General features: G+C 45.4%; 1 protein-coding gene across 1 annotated transcript in view; it reads left to right on the forward strand.

Moving 5' to 3' along the window:
* The window catches only part of LOC134528826 (protein spaetzle 5), a 95,695-nt gene that overhangs the window by 68,388 nt on the left and 2,821 nt on the right, over positions 1–24,486 (forward strand). Inside the window, exons 3-5 of the mRNA XM_063362491.1 lie at positions 87–173; positions 7,219–7,446; positions 19,950–20,192. Coding sequence (XP_063218561.1) covers positions 87–173; positions 7,219–7,446; positions 19,950–20,192 — 558 coding nt within the window. The remainder of the gene's footprint in view (positions 1–86; positions 174–7,218; positions 7,447–19,949; positions 20,193–24,486) is intronic.

Raw genomic sequence — 24,486 nt, forward strand, 5'->3', positions numbered from 1 at the left:
ACTATCTTATTTTAATTTCACTTTTTGTTGTATTATCTTCCTTTTTGAAAATGAAATTGTTTGTTATGAACTTTTATTTCCAACAGGCAATTGATTCGGTACTTGATTGAGAGGTGGGGCTATGACTACAGCACGCTCTTTACTGACGAGTCCAGAGACGACTTCAACTACAGGTGAGACTGCTTGATCGTGATGTTCCGTACACTGTGCTGCCAAATGTTTGTTTGTGTAACTTCACACTCATCGTGTACGTTTTGTGTCTGACTTCCTTCCCATAAACTCACAGTAAATGAACGGACCTCTCAACGAAGAATTTACCTCAAATAAACGAAGAGTTCTTTTTAGAAGAAAAAAAAACCTCCGTATTTCTATTTCCGAGTTCAGTTCTTCGGTATAAACAAGGAAAATACACACACGTGGAAGAAATATGTTTTTTTTTATTTTTTTATATTGCAGTTTTCTTGGCCAGTTTTTGAATGTTTCGATTCTGTACTAAGATAACGCTTTTGGATTTATGTTCGAAGTAACTGAATTTAGTTCCCATTCATTTACTAACACACCGGTATATTTACGAAGATCCCTGGATAATTTGTAACCAACGTTTTTTTTTTTTGTAAATTTTTAACAGTGTAGTCTCGGTGAGGATGTTTACAAATTTTTGTTTTTATTTTCATTTCAAGACGTGCCACTGCGTAAGCACTGTGGTGTTCTTGTGACACTGTTTTCCGGCTCCCCCATCACCTCCCCTCCTGTGTCTGTGGCCTTTAAGGGTAGAACAGCAGTCGTCTTACAGATCTTATTAATAGGGACTGGAAAAATTCGCGTTTTCGATGACCTTCAGGATAGACTACAGTCCTCAGTATACTCGGGAAAATAGCGCCTGTTCATTGGCTGCTGACTTGTGAGTCGTCTCAACTAGTTTGCTTTTGATGCGATACTTCTTTGGTTGAGTGTTTCCCATTGGCCCAGAGTCGTCCGGATGTTCAGTGAACCAATAACAAAAGCAGCTTGAAGGTATGTGTATTTGAATTTTAGCGTATCGCGAAATGAATCTACGAATTTTTCCGGTCTCTACCTATTAATCCAGAGCCCAACATCTGAACTAGACTTGGAAGACAGGTCCCCTCAACTCTATCCAACTAGCGGACCGCCAACTGCCTATGCAAGTCAGTGGACAGAGTTTCACAGGAAGTTAGCTCGCCCGGCAGGCACAGACCCAACCAGTACGCACTGACTTCGGAAACTGGTGACCACCGAGGTCTGCCACCAGACAGGCTTCAACCAACTAACTTGTCAATCCGGGTAGGAAAACCAGAACCGTGCCCCAGAGATTAATGACACTACACACCCCTTCCAAGTGCGCCATTTAGAGCGGAGGACATTGATGGTTCTTCAACCAGGGTGATCGGTACAGACACTCCAGAGACCAGGCGTGGTTCCCAACAACAGTCAAGATAGAGCACGACTGGACATTACCGTGTTCTTGGGACATGTAACTTAGGTTCACACATCATAGAATACACCAATACTCCCCCAGGCATATGATCCCGTTAGGGTGTTATCCTGGTTAGGAGAAAGATGGGTCTTTTACATGCCTGACACTGTTGCCAGTGCCTGACATGGGTTCCGAGAACCGGGAAATAGATTCGCAATTTCCAATCGCGGCATGTTGCTGGTGAGCGCACGGCTAGGTCGAGAGGTTGAGGAGACCCATCCCAACTTCGGCCCCACCGACTCGCCTCCACCTACAGAGCTGGCCCCCTCTGTGGAGTCTGAGTAGCACCGTGTTCTTGGGACAGTGAGTACCTGACACAGGGGTTTCCCCCCTTTTCTTTTTTGACCCAGCGCTCTTAGCCGAAGCTCTACCGCCCTGGGGCCCCCATGGGCATGGATGCGGATCACGCCGCATACGCAACCGGGAAGGGCGTTAGAGCTTTGGGCTATACACAGGGGCTGAGGCTACCCATCTCAGCATATGTACCACCTTCGGCCCCCTACCCCACTCAGCTGACCAGAAAGTTGGATGCTCCCTTAGCCCTTCGGAGTTGTCATCACTTCTGGCGCCTGCCCCAGTCTCCCGCCTCACACTGGGACTCCTCAATCATCCAGTGAACTCGTGGTCCGGTGGAGGCCTACCCAACCTCTTCCAGCTGTCCAGGCTGGTAACCGGAGCTGTCCTCGTCGCTCACAACGTCAGCACTTCAATGGGCTAGGGAACCCTGATACCTGCCCCTAAAGCACTCGGGGCACCACTCCCAAGTACGAGTCCTTCCCAACAAGAATCCTGGGCCTTAGAGGAAACCTCAGTGGGGCGCCATTCAAACATGGCGGATTCTCCCCGTACTACGACCAGCTTGTGGTCTACTCGGCAGACTGTTCGCCGGTAGCTATACCAGACCGCCACCATTCAGAGTGAAGCCACGGGGTGTCCTCGTCGCCTCGGAGTACCCTCCGACCCGCCGTACCTCGGCTCGACGGGTTGTGTTCTTGGGACAGCCAGATCTCCCAGAAAAGCAGACAGGTTACAACTTGCTTCAAAATACACTCACAGACCTACAGGTACAGCGCCGGCAGTAAACACGACAAGCAAGGGGAGGCGGCAGAAGCCGTGTTTCACGACGGGGGTTGTTTTAACCGTCATCTCGCCCTCATGCGTGCAATGAACGAAAAAAAACTTTACAATATTCAAAAAGGCTTCCTTCTTTAGTGTTATTATCACGTGTATCATCCCCGTTCACAGTTACGATTTCCTCCACAAACACAGACATTTTAATTCAGGAAAGGAAGTCCGTGGTTATTCAACACCCCCCCCCCCCCCCCGGTCACCCGGGTCGACAACCACAATGACAAGTAAAATTTAAAACATTTTACATGTATATAACTGACTGACTTTGTCTTTCATATTCAATTTAATATAATTTATATCGCAAATAGTTGTATTTTGACTGTTTCAAAATTTGACCTCTAAAATTATTTGAGATAAATTTAAACTATGTCGTTAACCATAAAAAAATCGATGCTATATCTGATAGGTTTCAGTTTTGTATTCATTTATTTTATCAAATGGATGGATAGCTTAAATTTTACGTACGAGTTTGTGACAGCTGATTATATGTATATGGTGGCTCACGTCAGTTTCTTATGCTGATAACAAAGTCTATGACACGTTACGTCGCAGAACTGATTGTATCATCACATGTGAGATTGTTTTTTCGATCCAGGAATGGTATGTTACTAAAAAGGCTAACGAGTAAATGAGTGTCCAGTGAACAGAATTGTGTTGCGTGGAGGCACCGCTCTCGTGAGACGAGGCAAGCGCTTCTGAGACGGGGACGCACCACAACGCCGAAATATCACAACGCCGAACGTACAATAACGCCGAATACCATAACGCCGAATGCCAAATTGACTACATCACCGACAGCTAGAAAACTGCTGTGTACCACAACGCCGAATTACATTAACGCCGAAAAATGTCATTGCACGACTGCCACAAAGGTTAGGTTAGGTTAGGCTAGGTAAGGCTAGCCTAGGTTAGGTTAGGTACACAAATTAATTCAGTTGTTTTTCATTTTGCTCCTGTGCCCCTCCCCCCCCCCCCCGCAGCAACATTTTTCGGCGTCACTGTATTTCGGCGTTGTGGTACATAGCAGTTTTCTAGCTGTCGGCGTTGCGGTCAATTTGGCATTCGGCGTTATGGTATTCGGCGTTATTGTACGTTCGGCTTTGTGGTATTTCGGCGTTGTGGTAACGACCCTTCCGAGACCAATGGAAATGAAATAAATCCACATATACCTAAATGAGTTGGAAACATAATACAGCAAACAAAATCACTCGATACAATAAAAATAAAATTATTTCTACACAAATGTACTTAAATAAATAAAATAAAGTAAAAAAGAAACATCAAAAAGCATCAAAAGAACCCATTTATAAGGAAATAGGTGTACTTTAATAGAAACGAATTTCAATGATTAAATGCATGAATTGTAAGGAAATAAATCAAAGGAAAGGACGGAAATCTGTTGAAATTGTATCTACTTAAACAAACTGCAGTTCACGAGCGCCACGTGGTTCGGAGCCCGTCGTCACCTTGAGGTCACGTCGCCTCGATCCTCTGTGCATGGCCGTGCGACGCAACGCCTTGTCAGCGGGGAAGTACAAAAACAAATACAGAAAAACTTTGTTAGTACGTCTTACCAGGGACTTGAGTTCTGCACTTGTTTGCTAAGAAACCGTCTTAAAAGGTCAGCTTCCGTAGATCAAGAGCCAATTTATGCTATCTTTTAAGCCGGGAAACTTCCCAAAGCTCGTTTTCACCAGTCGAGTTGCATTTCTGAAAGTTTGTGACACTTATGAAGACACGTTTCCAAAATAGGTATGTAGAAGTAAATTGATATGCCTTAAAGGCCATGTCACACTGTTAAATATTCGTCTCCAACCTTATTTGAAAACAGAGTTGGAGTTTCTCTTCTACTGTTAGATTGGTATTTTCTATTTGAAGAAATGTGTTGACAGTATCCCATTCAGAATCAGTTACGACTGGATCACACCAAGTACCAAGTTTTTGGAGAACACTGGCAGTCATTACAATAGGCGCTAAGTTGGCAGCATTGCTATCTAGAGTTTATGTTTTTGTAGGTTGTTTTTATGTTACACACGAGTTTATTTTCTAAAAAAATCATCGTGTCACACAGCAATTTTACTAATAGTATCAATGATAAAATAAATTAAATTATTACATATTACTGTAACTAAGATTACTCTATCGAAAATTTTGTAAATAATTACCTGTAAAATTACTGGTTTTCAAATGTAGCGGATTACCTATAACATTTCTGTAACAAATAATTGTTACTAGTAATTACCGCCCAGGCCTAACAGTTACTTATCGACTGTGCCCAGAAATATGTGAAACATACAGACGGATGTCCGATTCCAGTGAACTTCGCGTACCAATATGGCGGCCATTTGTTTACAAATACGTCAGCTGTACCTGTATTAATGGTTCTAAATGGAGAAAAATGTCAACTTACATCATTACATTTGTGATGAAGATTCTTTTTTTTTTTTTTGGACTTTTTAATTGTATATAAACATGTTAACCGGTAAAATTCTTCCGAATAGCTTCACAGAGCAGGCCGCAACAGCTGGGGAAGCCTAAGATGTCCATCAAGTTCTGTCCCTGCCCGAACACGCCCGAATATTCACCTTCGGCCAACCTCGGGTTTATTTATATATATTTATATTTCTCTGTTTATTTTAATGTAGCTATACTAACCGAACTAACCGTCCATAGTGTTTTAAAGTGTTTTAATGTAGCTAACCTAAAGGACCACTTTTAATATTTGAATTACTTTTTCCTGCGCAAAAATAAAACAAATCCCGAAGTTGGCCGAAGGTGAATTGTTCGGGTGTAATCGGGAATGGCAGAAATTTATGTGCAAATAAGGGGAAGTCTATTATGTACATTCTATATTGCACAGACCCGAATACTCACGTTGGCAAGCCTACTTTTCACAGAAGATAGAGCCAAACCCAAAGTTCATGCTCGCTTTTATTTTCGTTCTATCTCATTGTATAATCCGGTGTGTCATTAAAATTTTGCGGTCGATTAGGATAGGTTAGCTACTTTATAAATACTTTAAAACATCGTGGAAGGTTGGTTATATTAAGTAAGTATAGCTACATTAAAAATACTGTAAAATCATTTTATGGTTGCTTAGCAAATTACTTTTTAATATGTAGCTATCCAGGGCTAGGAAACCGTTTACATGATTTCACAGTATCTTTAATGTAGCTATCCTAACCAAATCAACCGTCCACAATGTTTTAAAATATTTATAATGTAGCTAACCTAACCTAATTGACCATTTAGTTATCATGAGTTGTATATTTATTTACATTGAACAAAAAAATACTGAAGATGCACGATCAGGCGTTTGACTCTCTCGTTTGTTGAAAGAAGGCTTGCCAACGTGAGTATTCGGGTCTGTGCAATATAGAATGTACATCATAGGTAGGGACACCTGTATTTCGCGAATACATTTTGTGTCAAGGTATTTCACAAAATACTGTAGCTTTTCTCCTGTGGTTATTGGCTGAGGTCGGTGAAAGGTGTCGTCCCGCTCTTGACGGGGCCAATGAGAATGTGGTCACCGTACTGCTGCACCCTCACAATTTGCCATGACTAGAGACCTGTAAAATTCGCGGATTCATTGACCTCTAGGATAGACTCCACAGTCCTTTAAATACTCGCGGAAATGACACCTGTTCATTGGCTACTGACGCGTGAGACGTCTCAACTAGGCTGTCCGTAATTCATCACTTTCTTGGTTTAGTGTTTCCCATTGGCTCACAGTTCCCCGAATAAAATGCGGGCCAATCGCAGAAGCGGTACGAAGGTATAGTTGTTTTAATGCTAGCCTATCGCGAAATGAATCCGCGAATTTTGCATGTCTCTAGCCATACTAGATACCCGTAAAATTCGCGGGTTCAATGACCTCCAGGATAGACTCCAATATCCTCTACACACTCGGGAAAATGCCAACTGTTCATTGGCTGCTGACTTGTGAGTCGTCTCGACTGGGTGGCCTGTGATTCGACACTTCTATGAGTGAGGGTCTCTAATTGGCCCTCAGTCCTCCAGATTAACAGTGAACCAATGGCAGAAGCAAAACTTACGTATAATTATTTGAATGTTAGCATAACACGAAATGAACCCGCGAATTTTACGGGTCTCTAGCCATGAGTAGAGACCGGTAAAATTCGCGAATTCATTTCACGATAGGATAAAATACAAATAGTTATAACTCTGTGTTGCCTCTGCTATTGGCTCACAATTCACCTGGATGACTCTGGGCCAATGAGAAACACCCAACCAAAGCTTTATCGAATCACAGGCTGCTACGTTGGGACTTCTCAAAAGACAGCAGCCAATGAGTGGGTTACATTTGACCGAGTGCATGTAGAACTATGGAGTTCATCCTACAGGTCATTGAACCCGCGAATTTTTCCGGTCCCTAGCCATGACTCTTGTTTTGTGAAATACCTTGACATGAAATGAAATCGCGAAATACACGTGTCCCTAATCATAGGCTTCCCGCATCTCTGGTCCCCCCCCCCCCCCAACAGCTGACGCGAATGTAAACAAAGGTCCGCCATGACGGCGCGCGGGCAGCAGCGGGGGAAACGGCTGCAGCTGTGCGTGTGACGCAGGTCGCCCGCCGCCTACGGCCCGCTGCGAGACACGTACTCGCCGCACGTGCCGCACCTGCCCAAGCTGTCCGTGCCCGTGTCCTACTACCCGCTGCTCGTGCCGGCCAACACGAGCGGGCACGCCGGCTACCCGGACCGCCGCTACAAGCTGTACACGTCGCCCCTGCTCTACACGGCGCTGCTGCAGCCCTCGCTGCCGCAGTACTCGCCCGACGACTGGTGGACCAGGTGCAGTGTGCAACCGTGCTCTTTTTTGACGTGGTAACGTCTAATAACAGGGACAGGAAAAATTCGCGGGTTCAATGAACTTCAGGATAGACTCCAATATCCTCTACACACTCGAGCAAATGCCAACTGTTCACTGGGTGCTGACTTGTGAGTAGGGGCATGCAGATAACGCAAAGAGATTTCGAGACTCGAAAAAAGTTAAAACAATGTAGCACCGTCTGTGTTTCGTCATTGGGTGAGTTTCTCCCAGGTACGCGTCGATTGTAACAACACCAATCACAGTGATTCAGTGCGGAAGTAAACGCGTCCTGAGTGGCTCGGTCAAACAAGGCAACGACTTCTCTCACAGACGGCCGCCAATCACAAGTAAGAAACCACAGGTGTGGGTACACCTTGTTGCAGTCTAATAAGTGTTCAGATCTTTTCGCGAAAAGTGCCTGCCCCTACTTGTGAGTCGTCTCGACTGGGTGGTCTGTGATTTGACACTTCTATGAGCGAGGGTCTCTAATTAGCCCTCAGTCCTCCAGATAAACAATGAACCAATTGCAGAAGCAGCACTAAGGTATAATTATTTGCATTTTAGCAAAACCCGAAATGAACCCGCGAATTTTTCAGGTCTCTACTTATAAATAGGGACAGGAAAAATCCGTAGGTTCAATGGCCTGCAGGATGAACTCCATAGTTACACGTACACTCGTCAAATGCCACCCACTCATTGGCTGCTGTCTTGTGAGACATCCCAACATAGCAGCCTGTGATTCGATAAAACTTTGGTCGGGCGTTTCTCATTGGCCCAGAGTCATCCAAGTAAGTTGTGAGCCAATAGCAGAGGCAGCACTGAGGTATAACTAGAGACCGGAAAAATTCGCGAATTCATTTCGCGATAGGCTAAAATACAAATAGTTATACCTCAGTGCTGCCTCTGCTATTGGCTCACAACTCACCTGGATGACTCTGGTCCAATGAGAAACACCCGACCAAAGCTTTATCGAATTACAGGCTGCTACGTTGGGACGTCTCACAAGACAGCAGCCAATGAGTGGGTGACATTTTACCGAGTGTACGTAAAACTATGGAGTTCATCCTGCAGGTCATTGAATCCGCGAATTTTTCCTGTCCCTAGGTATAACTATTAGTATTTTAGCCTATCGCGACATGAATTCGCGAATTTTTCCGGTCTAAATCGATGAACGCCGGCTGCACGCACGAAAAATTGTCACGTTCCGCCTGAGCCGAGCGTGCAAGAACCGGCCAACCAACGTGCGAGAAAATCTTCTGTAATATCAAACAGGTTAAGGCGGGCTTTTTAAAAGCAGCAATTTAAAAAAAATTGTATTATTTGTCCAATTTCGTCATTTCAAATTAACCATTTATTGACATTGATTTGATTTCAGTTTATTTCTATAACTAATTGTTCGTGATTATATTTAAACAAATTATTTAATTAATTTTGCAAGAAACTGTAAATAATATTTGAAAATTCAAAATATGCAATTAGACGTCAGTGTTTTCTTATGACGTTATCACGAAAAATTATCGTCTGTAAACCGACTTTACAGACAAACCCCCCCCCTTTTTTTTTTGTAACAGAAGTGTGTTTGCCGGTTTGTTTGTTCGTTCGAACGTCACGCAAAAATTACTCGGCCGATTTTGATGAAACCTTTTGTGTTTTAAAGCTAATGATTAGACTTAAAACTGGTGTATATTTTATCTCGCTGTGGTGATGGTAGCACTAGATATAACAATAAAATCACATGTTTTTTCACAACCAAGTGCATTAAATATATGGCGAGCTCCCATTTAAAGTTTATTAATATTAAAATGAGGTCATTATTGAGTGGTCCTCGCTCTAGATGCCATGCGGACTGTGACATACCTTAGATTAAAAAAAAAGATTCGAATGAATTTTAAATAGTTCCTTGAGTTACCGTTTGTTTGTTTCTTATTCACATATAAAAAGCTACAGTTTTGCTCTGATCTCGATGAAATTTTGCACACTTCACCTTCGAAACACGAGGAATGCCAATGTCTAGGTGAAATTTCGAGAAAACCTCCCCTAAAGCAGAATTTAATTATTCGTGGTGAAATCTCACCATTTTATTGTTAATGTCTTCTGCATATATGTACATGGCAACGGGTTTTGCTACGACAGTTGCGCACGCAAGTTGAGGAGCATGTATAATGAGCAGTGAAAGTGTTTTCTGCCTGCATACTGCCGTAATATATGTCCTGTGCCTGATTGCTGTGTGAAGAGATGGAGCCTGTGTCCGCCATTTTGCATTGTTACGTCACGGTGGCCATCTTGGAAGACCTCGACCATTGACCTTTTTCCTTGATCATGACCACGGCCGTTATCTTGGATGACATCATGTCAACCTATTGAATTCTATCATCACGTTCACCATACTGAATAATTACATCATGTCCTCATTTTGAATTATGTCAACATTGCAATTTTTGTTAAGGTAGAATAATCCCACTTTTTGAAATTATTATGACACAGCCCCCATTTTGAAATTATGACGTCAAGTCCTCCATTTTGAAATTATGACTTCATGATCGTCATCTTGAAAATCCATAATTTTAAGCTAAAAATTCGGGAAAAATATTAAAATTTATGACACTACTTAAATATGAGTTTAATAAAATTTTAGTAAAAACGCACTTACATCATGGAGTCATCATTCCAAACCCGGCGAGGTCATTCGACTAAAAACGACGATAGGCCCTCCTCGATGGAGGCCATCGGCAGTCTAACCTCCCACCATTACTACCAAGTCAGATGTTACGGCAGGTAGTATGACATCACGTGCGCCGACTTGGATACACCATGTAATTCCGTTTGCTGGAGGCCTCCATCTTGGATTATGGCATCACAACCACCACCTTGTTTTCAGGATTATGTACTAGGAGCGCTAGTGTCATGTAGTGCACACATCGTGAGCTAGAGAGTTCTGCTAACATATTGGTTTAATTATTTTATCAGAAATATGTTAGTCGGTCAACCACAAAAGTTTCAATTCTGTATTCCACTAAATTTACTTTAGTAATTGGAATTTCAAAACGTTTGTTTTTACAACTAATTATGCAAAAACAGTGAGAAACGTATATATTTAACTTCAAAAATTTACGTAACTTAAAAATTCTACAAGTAGCATTTTATTTCAGAATTAGCTAAAGTAGTCCCACAGGCTTAAATCCATTGTTAAGAGCTCAAAGCTATATGTTTGCCAATCCACAAAAAGGTTCATCAATCCGTTCGCACGGTAACGGTCGGACCAAGGAGTCTATACTTGATATTTTATTGCTATAACAAACGTATTCCTTTAGTAAGATATTAACTTTTGGTATGCTCGAACAGTTCCCAAGCCTTCGTATACGAAGTTGTATGCGAACTTTGTATGTGTGGTAGCTCCTCAGCAAGATCTATCCGTCGTACACAAAGAAAGAATAAATGGCTCGTGTACCGGTTACAGAATGGCTGTGTAAACAGTTACATCGCATAAATTAACGATTTTACACGCGCTGTTCCCCATCGAAAAAAAATCACTTGAACATTAGGAAACAGTTTTATTGCAATTGATTGATTTGTATTCTTATAAATATTTAGTTAATAAGTTTAATGAAAACTAAACTAACTACTAAAAAATCTGATTTAAACTTTGTTTTGTAGTTTATTTTTTAATTTATATATAATATATATTACTGATTAATAGAAAATAGTATGTATTATGCAAAATGAAACTAAGTAAAAAAATTTAAAATATTCATTCTTATCTCATCTTAAAGAAAGTACTTATTTTAGCTTAGCTTTAATTCTTAAACTTTTGCTTTTAGATATATTTTTGACATTTAAATAGTTATAAACAGTGTAATGTTTATTTTAATGACTTGATGTAAGTTTTTGGACATACGCCATTGCTAAGAACTTTTTCTGTTGAAGAAAAACTAAAAAATAAAATAAAGTGTTTCCGTACCATATGCGTCTCTGCCTGAGGACGGGAGCAGATAGCAGTTCCCGAAACGTCGCTTGTTTCTGTTTTGGTAAAACTATTGTGTTTGTTTGTCTTTTCGTTTTGTCGTGTTTTTGTCTCGTTTCAACTGTTGTGCTGAATTATTTTGGGCTCAATATTTTTGTGTTGTCATTATTTGTGGGTTTTTTTTTTCGTTCTCTTAGTACATTTTTCTTTGCTTTTCTTTGTTTGTTGACCATATTCCTGTTACGGAATATTTTGTGGTGTTCATATCCTTGTTGACAACAGCAAATGTTTGCTTAATTTTGTGTGTTTTTTTGTCTTTTTTGGGTATTTTTTTAAATTAATTAATTTATTAATTTTATTTTTTTAGTTTTTCTTCAACAGAAAAAGTTCTTAGCAATGGCGTATGTCCAAAAACTTACATCAAGTCATGCACTCCCTTTGCATAAATCTTTTAAAGTTTATTTTAATGTACTAATAAGTAGTTCCTACCGTGAACTGTTGTAATTACAGATTCATTTACAAACAAAGACCCACGGAGTGATACTCACTTCGGTCGTTAGTTTCGTATACGTACGTTATAATGCCCAGAATATCATCCACTGAGCAGCATAGAGCATAGTTCTTGTACGAAATCTACCTCTCACTGTAAAAAAAAAAATTGTACTTATTACAAGGAAAATTCTTGGGAACAAAGTTGCCAACGATAGCACACTTAAAACTGCAAGGCAGAGCTTTGCAAAATTGCAAATGGTACCAAGCCTTGCTTTGAAATTTTACGAGCGGTATCGTTGGAAACTGTGTTTCCAAGGACCATCCTTGTAAAAGTATAAAACATTTTTAACAGTGTTCGAACCGATTTGTATACGAATGCTCGCTGATTCTTTTCCCCGGTGTAGATCCTCAAGAATGTTCTCGCACTTTTGAGTGTCAAACGTCGACCACACTCCGTCACGCTGAAACCAGGTTGGAAGCTTCCTTTGAGTGTCGAACGTCGAGCACACGCCGTCACGCTGAAACCAGGTTGGAAGCTTCCTTTGAGTGTCAAACGTCGAGCACACGCCGTTACGCTGAAACCAGGTTGGAAGCTTTCTTTGAGTGTCAAACGTCGAGCACACGCCGTTACGCTGAAACCAGGTTGGAAGCTTCCTTTGAGTGTCAAACGTCGAGCACACGCCGTTACGCTGAAACCAGGTTGGAAGCTTTCTTTGAGTGTCAAACGTCGAGCACACGCCGTCATGCTGAAACCAGGTTGGAAGCTTTCTTTGAGTGTCAAACGTCGAGCACACGCCGTCACGCTGAAACCAGGTTGGAAGCTTCCTTTGAGTGTCAAACGTCGAGCACACGCCGTTACGCTGAAACCAGGTTGGAAGCTTTCTTTGAGTGTCAAACGTCGAGCACACGCCGTTACGCTGAAACCAGGTTGGAAGCTTTCTTTGAGTGTCAAACGTCGAGCACACGCCGTCATGCTGAAACCAGGTTGGAAGCTTCCTTTGAGTGTCGAACGTCGAGCACACGCCGTCACGCTGAAACCAGGTTGGAAGCTTCCTTTGAGTGTCAAACGTCGAGCACACGCCGTTACGCTGAAACCAGGTTGGAAGCTTTCTTTGAGTGTCAAACGTCGAGCACACGCCGTTACGCTGAAACCAGGTTGGAAGCTTCCTTTGAGTGTCAAACGTCGAGCACACGCCGTTACGCTGAAACCAGGTTGGAAGCTTTCTTTGAGTGTCAAACGTCGAGCACACGCCGTCACGCTGAAACCAGGTTGGAAGCTTTCTTTGAGTGTCAAACGTCGAGCACACGCCGTCATGCTGAAACCAGGTTGGAAGCTTCCTTTGAGTGTCAAACGTCGAGCACACGCCGTTACGCTGAAACCAGGTTGGAAGCTTTCTTTGAGTGTCAAACGTCGAGCACACGCCGTTACGCTGAAACCAGGTTGGAAGCTTTCTTTGAGTGTCAAACGTCGAGCACACGCCGTCATGCTGAAACCAGGTTGGAAGCTTTCTTTGAGTGTCAAACGTCGAGCACACGCCGTCACGCTGAAACCAGGTTGGAAGCTTCCTTTGAGTGTCAAACGTCGAGCACACGCCGTTACGCTGAAACCAGGTTGGAAGCTTTCTTTGAGTGTCAAACGTCGAGCACACGCCGTTACGCTGAAACCAGGTTGGAAGCTTTCTTTGAGTGTCAAACGTCGAGCACACGCCGTCATGCTGAAACCAGGTTGGAAGCTTTCTTTGAGTGTCAAACGTCGAGCACACGCCGTCACGCTGAAACCAGGTTGGAAGCTTCCTTTGAGTGTCAAACGTCGAGCACACGCCGTCACGCTGAAACCAGGTTGGAGGCTTCCTTTGAGTGTCGAACGTCGAGCACACGCCGTCACGCTGAAACCAGGTTGGAAGCTTCCTTTGAGTGTCGAACGTCGAGCACACGCCGTCACGCTGAAACCAAAGTTGGAAGCATCCCATCGGGAAAGTCTCATTGGCACGCAACCGCGGTGAACTTTCACCTGTCACCGTTCCATCAAAGAAGAAAGGCACAAGAAGCCGGCCATGCCATATGTCGCACCACACGATCACGTGGCAAATTGGATCCCTGCTCTCTAGGTCCGCATGCTACGAGGGAAGATCTCCTAAAGGCTTCGATACAAGACTTTTGGTTTCGGAACTGCTGTCGGGGCTTGCATACGAGCAGGTGGTAGACGTTTACATGAAGTAATATACTGCACGATAGTTCACTAACAGCTTCTGCAATATTACTTTATGCACGTTTACAAGCCTATTAGTCACATAGGATCGTTAAGGTTTATAACGACAATTTTGTTAACAAGTGTTCGTATGAATCTACTATTGTGATCAAATAAAATACTATCAAATGTGTAAAGAACAAGCACAATTTATTTTGGTAAATATGGCATACCCACTGGAGCCGCCACTGATTTAAGGGCTGTTTCTAACACATGTACTTCTCTTGTATTTGCTATTCTGTCACTAACATTTTCATCAGATATTCACTAACTGAAATTTAAAGGATTTAAAAAGTCGGGCAAGTGATAATAATTACTAACACTTACGCGAATCTTTACATACTATATATTGGAAATTTAGTAGGTAACAGAACAAGAAATGCATGAGAGGTATTGTATTGAAATTTTAGAAACAGCCATTAAACAATAGTAAAGACGAAAAAATTAAAAATAAAAATCTACATGGGCTGTGGTGTGTATTTTGACCGAAGCCTGTAGAACAATTTAGTTTTCAAAAAAAAATTGCGTAAAACTACACCAATTGTAACTTTTTTTAAATCTACACAACCGAATTGTCGATTTACTGAACATTTGTTAATGCAATTTTATGATTTTGTTTTACACTGGTTTGGCTGGGAGTACGTAACAGTTTTCATGTTTCACGACCACGAGGTTTGAGCGCGCCTGCGCGTGTCTTCGCTTGTCGTGCACTTCGCGCGAGTAACGCGACCTGGCGATTTCATTATTTTGACGTGACAACGTCTAATAAATCGATGAACGCCGGCTGCACTCACGAAAAAGTGTCCCGTAACGCACATTGTCCCGTTACGCTGTGTCCCGTTACACTCATTGTACGCTTGCGCCGCATCTATCTCTCTTCCACTCGATTGGAACAACCATCGATTTGACTTTTTCGAGGCACATTAAACTTGAAACACTCCCATTCGTTTTTTACTTTTCCTATCATCGTCCTATCCTTAACAGAATAACACAGATTGGAAGAAGTTCAATAGCAAACATATACAAAAATTATAGTTAAAATAATCTCTTCGTTAAAGTAATAAACATATTTGAATTAATGAGTGCAAATAAAAGTAAATTTATTAATTAAATTATAGATTTCATTTCACTCCTTTGTATGCATACAAAATAGTGATAATTCAATAAAAATGATTCAATTTTATTCATAAAAGTATGCAATCATTTCATCAATGTTTTGTTATGACGTTGTCACGTTAAACTATCGTGCGTAAACCGACTTTACAGGCAACCAATTTTTTTTTCCGGCCACCCGGTCCTGTCTCCTTGAAGTGGCCGAAAAGCCATCCAGCCGTGGTGAGCAAAATCGGTAATGACCCCGGATGGCCACGGTTAGACTGTGTGCGTCGGCCGGCCGTGGAGGCGGCCCCGGGAGTTCCTCTCGGCTGAACTCGTCCTGGCACGAAGCGAACAGATTGCAATTCAGCCCGTGAACTTCCGCGGCAGCTAGTGCGTGTTTTATCACCTCAAGCCATCCCCAAATTTGTTTTACGACGTGCAAACATATTATTTTGTTTATCACTAAATATGCTGCGAGAATTTATAGGCAAATGTCACTGAAATTAACTTGTCTGAACAAAAAATAAGGCTGATAATTAAAATATTTGTATCTAAATATGTAAAAAAAAAAACACAGAAAACAATTGAAGACAATTCATTGTTTGTGATTTTTTCCTTGTTCTGTCATCCGTTTTTAATACTTTTTCAGTAATTTTTCGTGTAGTCTTGTATGCTTTAAAACCTTCTTCTAACTGACACTGGTATTTTCTCATTTCTTTCTGACATTAGCTAACCTTAGGTTGGGTTCAGTGTTTCATAGATATTGTCACGAACGCAGACAGGACCGCGACGGCGCCAGGTTCGGAGCGGGCTGGCGTCACGCTCGGCCACTGACGTCACGCGCCGTCCACTGAAGTAAGGCATGCCCCGCGTGCCTGGCCGGATTACCCAACCCCTCCACTCCCGCACACCTTCCTGCCACTGGCTATTGTCACCTTTAGCGGCCTGGGAAGTCCGGGCTTACAGAGGTCGCCGCGAGGAGTGGCGTAAATAAGCGTCGCTGTTCCGGGCGTTTCGGGCGTCAAGTCGGCCCGGGGTGACACAACACGTCACAGCGGCTCTCGTCCCTTCGAGAAGGACGCCACGGGTATATAAGCGACGACGCTGGCCTCCGCGGGAGTTTCGAGCGAGTTTCGAGCGAGTTCCGAGGGTTTGAGAGTTCTGAGAGTAGCGGAGAGTTCTGAGAGTAGCGGAGAGTTCTGAGAGTAGCGGAGAGAGTCTCCCCCTCGGGGAGTGGTACTGGCTATACACTTGCGATCAGCGAGAGCGAGGAGAACAGAGCAAGTGGCCCTTGCTGAGCGAACCGGACCTATCGGGAGGCGATACCTGCGAGTGAAGGCCTGGCCAGCCAGTCGGGTGCGACGAGCGATAGTTGAGGACTGTACTGCGGCGCGGTGTGGGTGAGAGTGCGAAGGAAGCGGACAGAAGAGCAAGCCAGTGTCGAGCCAAGCTCCAGTGGATAGTGTTAATGTTTCAATTATACTTGTAAGACTATTTGTTGTGGACAGCAATTTTGAGTGCAGTAATTAATTTTATAGTGTAGACATTAGTAACAAATAAAAAAGTAATAAAACTTAATTGGGCACTCCCTTACGAACCCAGTAGTTCTCCCCACATAAATATCAATAATATTTACGGACATTCTCGCCAAATAAGTAACATCCATTGCAACAATGTGTTATCTCTCCTGTGGGTAGCTCGTCAAGAGATGCCAAAGGAGAAATGGGTTAGGTTTACTTGCGATCAAACTTAAAACAGTTCGGTGTGATACACTTTTTTATTAGAACAAGATTTACAGATGACACAAATGTAAACTTGGCACGTTAGGTAGGCGTCAACAGCCGTCGTGAAGTATCGCTTAACAGGATACGGCTTCCAAGACTCTGTAAACAGAAGGAGTATTTATAAATACTAAACAAACAATAAATACACAAACCCTCTTCCTGATTATATTCTGAAGACTGACCTATAATGAATAAACACCTATTCTTACCCAAAACATACAACATAAACACGCAGTTTAAATGAATTTCCTATTGCCGAAACGCCTACAATCTACGAAGTGCGTCTTTACAACTACGTTAAACAGAACACGTACAACAGCCTTTGTTATTTGAAGTTACATCTCTATCTCCTTCATACTCTAGGTTCTTAGTCTCGTCCGGTGCTGGTTGTCCTCGCTGCCACTATACCTATGTTACCTTCGGTGACGACGTTTAAATCTACGGGCGCACCTTGCGCGCCGACTTGCTCGCTCGTCACTCGCTGAGCGAGTGACCCCGAAAACGAAAGTCTGCCCTCAGCCCTCCCGACCTCCAGGGGGTGTTTGCCTTCACCTGAGGACTCTAAATTTGAAGAGCAGTTTTCCACAATTTACTCGCCGAGCGATCCCTACTCGCTCACGGCGAGTACTGTTAGCGAGTCTTTGCGTCTGAGGCTAAGTCCGTCTCTTCTCTACCGTCGCCAGCGGCTAAGTCCCAAACCACAAAAAATACGTTGAAGTTTGACTAAAAAATACGTTGAAGTTCGACTTACAGTGGTAGATATTTTCTAAGTCCCGCCTCGGCCTTGAGTGTCACGACAGTCTCGGGAGGCGTGTTGAAGCACCGCGAGACGTCCCTGGTGTAGAGTTGCTGGATCTCGGCTCTCCCTCGTAGTCGGTCTTGTTTCGCGGCGGTCCCGGAATCTTCTAAGTCCCGACTCGTGCTCGGGCGTCGTGGTGTTGACGTGTGACGTAGCGGATGGTGGCAGCGTGAAGTTGTGTTGGTATCTTCGGAAAGGTTGTATAAGATTTCGCCTCTGGCCGCCCACCAGGCACCTTCTGCTTGATTCTTATCAGGCGACCCCTTCTTTTACTCGGCGAAATGAAAATGACATCATTAGTATCCAATCGCGGACCTCGGTGGATGACCGCATCAGCGCCCAATAGCCGTTCGCTTAGCTGTTACCGAGCACGTGGCCACCAGCGATTCTCTTGTAGCTATAGGAGTTGTCGATACCTGAGTGTTATACAACCCGCTTGACTTGGACGTTTCGCAGATGTCCTGCCGTTTAGGGGCAAAATCGTTAGGTAGGGGTACCTAACATAACATATGTTTTGAAGACCATATGATTTAAATGTTATTTACAAGATCATACCAATATCCATTAACTAAACTGAAGATATAACCAATAAACAACACCCAGCTTTAACCAAAATACGATCCAAAATAAATTGGAAGCAAAAAGAAATTATTTCGCTGGTTTCTTAAAAATACACAAGGAGCTAGTGCTCCATTTAGTTGAGTTTAAGATTGAAGATGATTTACTTTTTCTTAGTTAAATTACTTAGGCAAAGAAACAACAATAACATATTCATATAAGGTTTATGGTGAGCCCGAAATTGAATCAGAAATCATATTGGCCATGGTGTAAAAAGCGTCATTTTTATTCCATACTACTGCCCACTTTATATCAACAATTTCTGCTATGTAAACACATTAGCTCTTGGTATACGAAATTTAGTAGGAGTAATTTTGTGGCAGTGAAACGGAAATCGATGAACGTAAATGTGTCACAGAGGGCGGACACACGTGTAGCAGCATAAACCCGTATATAGTTACTTTCGTAAACATTATGGGACATGCCAACTGTATTGGGGTGGCAAACAAAACTTTATGATAATGAAACTACCCAGGAATATAATTGGTAAACTAAAATAGTCATTGGAAAAAGTAAACACAAGTTTTAAAATACCTAAGGAAACTGGCATTAAATGAATATATTGCGTATCCTCCTCCTGGATTCCCAAGAGGCTTAGTAGAGTCGGCTTCCGTGGCGCAGTCGCTAACGCACCGGACTACGGTGCGGGGGCTCTGGCTTCGAATCCCGAGTAAGACGTGGATGTAATTTGTTTTGTCTTAATACGCCAACAACACAACTCCAATTTCACAATGACTCGAAGTGACATAACAATACAACTTTAAGGGGGGGGGGGAGATGATAGGCACACTGGTGACTGCTCATCTCATCTCCTCCTCGCCCTTCACCGTCTCTAACACCTCGGTGTCCGTGAGACGTGGAGACTTTACTAATTATTCCTCAAAAGCTTCGTCCCGGAGGGGGTTGCTATCATCACGTGAAACACACACGGGATAAATTTTTCTAAGTTGTTGTTTCTAGGATATTATGTTTCTAAGTTGTGTTTTTTTTAAGTCACGTGTTTCTACTTTATGAAAGCTAAAAGTTATGTTTGTAAATTGTGTGGTACGGTTGTGTGTTTCTAACTTACATGTTTATAACTCATGACACTAATATGTTGTGTGTCTCTAAGTTACGAAGTGTATAAGTTGTGTGTTTCTAAGTTAAAAAGTTTATAAGTTGTGTGTTTCAAAGTTACAATGTTTATAAGTTGTGTGTTTCTAAGTTACGAAGTTTATAAGTTGTGTGTTTCTAAGTTAAGAAGTGTATAAGTTGTGTGTTTCTAAGTTAAAAAGTTTATAAGTTGTGTGTTTCAAAGTTACGAAGTTTATAAGTTGTGTGTTTCTAAGTTACGAAGTTTATAAGTTGTGTGTTTCTAAGTTACGAAGTGTATAAGTTGTGTGTTTCTAAGTTACGAAGTTTATAAGTTGTGTTTCTAAGTCGTGCATGGACCCCGTCCCAGGGCTGAGCAGCTGGGGCTACAACAGCCGGACTGGCGGTTTCAGGTACGCGCGCTCCAACACCAACTCGGAGGGCAACAACGGAGTCAGCAGCAGCTGGAACCTCTCCGGCGGGCGCAAGAGGCGCCAGGCCGCCGGCTCCGGCAACCAGAACACGCTGTGCCCCACCACGACCAGCTTCGTCACGCCCAAAGCCGCCATGAACAAGGAGGGCAACTGGATGTACGTGGTGAACGTGCCCGAAGTGGACGACCGGTACACCCAGCTCGTCGGCACGGAAACATGCGTGTGAGTCTCGCGGTCCCTCCAACGCCCTGACACTTCAGCGCCCAGGTCAGCTCGCGGACCCTCCAACACCCTGACACTTCAGCGCCCAGGGCAGCTCGCGGTCCCTCCAAGGACCTCACACTTCAGTGCCTAAGTCAGCTCACGGTCTCTCCAAGGACCTCACACCTCAGCGCCCAGGCCAGCTAACGGTCCCTCCAACGCCCTGACACTTCAGCGCCCAGGTCAGCTCGCGGACCCTCCAACACCCTGACACTTCAGCGCCCAGGGCAGCTCGCGGTCCCTCCAAGGACCTCACACTTCAGTGCCTAAGTCAGCTCACGGTCTCTCCAAGGACCTCACACCTCAGCGCCCAGGCCAGCTAACGGTCCCTCCAACGCCCTGACACTTCAGCGCCCAGGTCAGCTCGCGGTCCCTCCAACGCCCTGACACTTCAGCGCCCAGGTCAGCTCGCGGACCCTCCAACACCCTGACACTTCAGCGCCCAGGTCAGCTCGCGGACCCTCCAACGCCCTGACACTTCAGCGCCCAGGGCAGCTCGCGGTCCCTCCAAGGACCTCACACTTCAGTGCCTAAGTCAGCTCACGGTCCCTCCAAGGACCTCACACCTCAGCGCCCAGGCCAGCTCACGGTCCCTCCAACGCCCTCACACTTCAGCATCTAACAAAGTTCATTGTCCCTCCAAAGCCCTCACACTACAGTGCCCAGGCCAGCTCGCGGTTCCTACAACACCATCACACTTCAGCGCCCAGGTCAGCTCGCGGTCCCTCCAACGCTCTCACTCTTCAGTGCCCTGTCCAGATAGCGGTCCCTCCAACGGCCTGACACTTCAGCACCCAGGCCAAATCGCAGTCCTTCCAATCCCCTCACACTTCATCGCACAGGTCACCTCGCGATCCTTCCAACGCCCTCACAATTCATCGCCCAGGCCAGCTCGAAGTCCCTACAATGCTCTCACAATTCACCACCCAACCCAGTTCGTGGTCCCTCCAACGCCCTCACACTTCAGCACCACACACAGTTCGTGGTCCCTCCAAACCCTCACACTTCTGAGCACAGGTAAGCTCCCGGGGTCCCTCCAACGCCCTAGCACTTTATCGCCCAGGCCAACTCGCGTTCCCTCCAATGCCCTGACACTTTAGCGTCCAGGTCAGCTCGCGGTCTCTCCAACGCCCTCACACTTCAGCGCCCAACCGAGCTCGCGATACCTCCAACGCCCTCACACTTCAGCACCAAACCCAGTTCGTGGTCCCTCCAACACCCTCACACTTCTGAGCACAGGCCAGCTCGCGGTCTTTCCAACACCCTGACACTACAGTGCCCAGGTCAGCTCCCTGACCCTCCAACACACTGACACTTCAGCGCACAGTTCAGCTCGCAGTCCCTCCAACGCCCTCACACTTCTCAGTTCCAGGCCAGATCGCAGTCCCTATAACGAACTGACACTTCAGAACCCAGGCCAGCACGGGAATCTTCCAATGCCCTCACACTTCATCACCCAGGTCAGCTAAAGGTCCTTCCAACGCCGTCACACTTCATCTCCCAGGTCAGCTCGCAATTCCTCCAACGACCTCACACTTCAGCGCCCAACCCAGTTCGCGTTCCCTCCAACGCCCTCGCACTTCAGAATCCAGGTGAGCTTGCGGTCCCTCCAACGCCCTTACACTTCAGTGCCCAGGCCAGCTCGAAGTCCTTCCAACGCCCTCACACTTCAGCATCCAGGCCAGCTCGCGGTGCCTCCAACGCCCTGACACTTTATCGCCCAGGCCAGCTAACGGTCCCTCCAACCCCCTAACACTTCAGTGCCCAGGCTGGCTCGCGGACCCTCCAACGCCCTCACACTTCAGCACCCAGGCCAGCTCGCGGTACTTTCAATGCCCTCACACTTCATCACCCAGGTCAGCACAAGGTCCTTCCAACGCCTTTGCACTTCATTGCCCAGGCAAGATCGCGATTCCTCCAACGACCTGACACTTCATCGCCTAGGTCTGTTCGCGGTCCCTCCAACGCCCTCACACTTCAGTGCCCAGCCAAGCTCACGGTCCCTCCAATGCTCTTCCAATTCAGAGCCCAGGTTAGCTCGCGGTCTCTCGGACGCCTTCACACTTCAGTGAGCAGGCCAGATCGCGGTTCCTCCAACGACCTGACACTTCATCACCTAGGTCTGCTTATGGTCCCTCCAACGCCCTCACACTTCAGCGCCCAGGCCGGCTTGTGGTCCCTCCAACGCCCTCACACTTCAGTGCCCAGGCCGGCTCGCGAATTCCTCCAAAGCCATCACACTTTAGCACCCAGGTCAGCTCGCGGTACTTTCAATGCCCTCACACTTCATCACCCAGGTCAGCACAAGGTCCTTCCAACGCCTTTACACTTCATCGCCCAGGCCAGCTCGCGGTCCCTCCAACGCCCTCACACTTCATCGCCCAGGCCAGCTCGTGGTCCCTCCAACGCCCTCACACTTCATCGCCCAGGCCAGCTCGTGGTCCCTCCAACGCCCTCACACATCAGCGCCCAGGTCAGCTCACATGATCTCCAACGCCCTCACACTTAAGTGCCCAGACAAGCTCGTGCCTCTTCAATGCCCTCACACTTCAGCGCCCAGGTCAGCACAAGGTCCTTCCAACGCCTTTACACTTCATCGCCCAGGCCGGCTCGCGGTCACTCCAACGCCCTAACACTTCAACGCCCAGGCCAGCTCGCGGTCCTACCAACGCCCTCACACTTCAGTGCCCAGGCCAGCTCGCAACCCTCCAACGCCCTCAAACTTCAGCGCCCAGGCCAGCTCGCGGTCGTTCCAACGACCTCAAACGTCATCCCCCAGGTCAACTACCGGTCCCTCCAACGCCCTGTTATTTCAGCGCCCAGGTCAGCTCGTGGTCCTTTAACACCCTGACACTTCAGTGCCCAAGCCAGATCGCGGTCCCTCGATCGCCCTCGCACTTCAGTGCCAAAGTCAGCTCACGGTCCCTCCAACACCCTGACATTTCAGTGCCAAGGCCATTTCGCGATCCCTTCTACACCCTGACACTTCAGCGCCCAGGTCAGCTCGCGGTCCCTCCAACACCCTGAAACTTCAGTGCACAGGCCAGTTCGCGGTCCCTATAACATTCTCACAATTCACCATCCAACCCATTTCGTGGTCCCTTTAACCCTCTCACACTTCAGAGCCCAGGCCAGCTCGCAGTCTCTCCAACACCCTGACACTTCAGTGCCCAGGTCAGCTCGCGGACCTTCCAACACCCTGACACTTCAGCGCCCAGTTCAGGTCGCGGTCCCGCCAACTTCCTCACACTTCAGCGGCCAGTTCAGCTCGTGGTCGCTTCAACGCCCTCACAATTCAGTGCCCAGGCCAGCTCGCGGTCCCTCCAACGCCCTGACACATCATCGCCCAGGTCAGTTTGTAGTCCCTCCAACGCTCTGACACTTTGTGCCGGAAATTTGATATTTCGACACTTTTTTTTTTAATTGTTTATATAATTTTTAATTATTTTTGGGAATTTTATTTTTCTTTATAATTTGGTTACTTTGGGTGATTTCGTTTTGTTAGGCTGGTGTACCCTCCTTAGTTAAACTTTGTGCCAGTAGACAGAAGCACCTTTCCCAGATACCTATAGGATCTTTTGCAGATCTAAGACTTTGTTGGCAGCCCATTTGAAATTTCCCTCGCTTACAGGCACGTCCCAGGCCTGTAACATTACTTCACTTTATGACTAAAACTGCATACAGCAGCTCTGGACGAGCTGTTACCATTTCTCAGAGACGAGCTGACCGTAGCCTTTACCGTCACGAATACGTATTAGGTTCACTCCCCTGGAGTCACGTAATGGACGCTAGTTCCCAGCGTCGTTGCGCTTTTGTCCACCCCCTTCCCTCTCGGTTCTAAGAATTCGCCTAAGACCAATGACCGGTCATAAACCCCAGCAGACAGCGACCGTCTCCAAGGACGCCTTGCACAAAAAATGTGAGTGCAAAGATGGACCGCACATGACATCTAGCGGCAAACTCGCTAACCGCCCAGCCAACTTACCCTGTAGGCCACCAGAGTGCAGCTCCTGACTGCCCCTTTATTCCCTTGTTAAAGTAGACGCCTTGGGAGAGTCGATTCTTTTTTATTTCAGACACCCCTCAACAGGTAGCACTAAGGTCGGCCAGTGCTACCAACTTCGAGACATCAGTCATTTTTTATGATGCCCACTCGGGGAACTTCGGAACCTTTCGGTCCGGACTCCCAGTCTCCCCCCCCCCCTCCACTTTTGATAGAACAGTTACTTTTAATTACAAGACGCGGTTCTTCGCG

Source organism: Bacillus rossius, chromosome 2, assembly GCF_032445375.1.
Source record: "Bacillus rossius redtenbacheri isolate Brsri chromosome 2, Brsri_v3, whole genome shotgun sequence".
NCBI lineage: Eukaryota > Metazoa > Arthropoda > Insecta > Phasmatodea > Bacillidae > Bacillus > Bacillus rossius.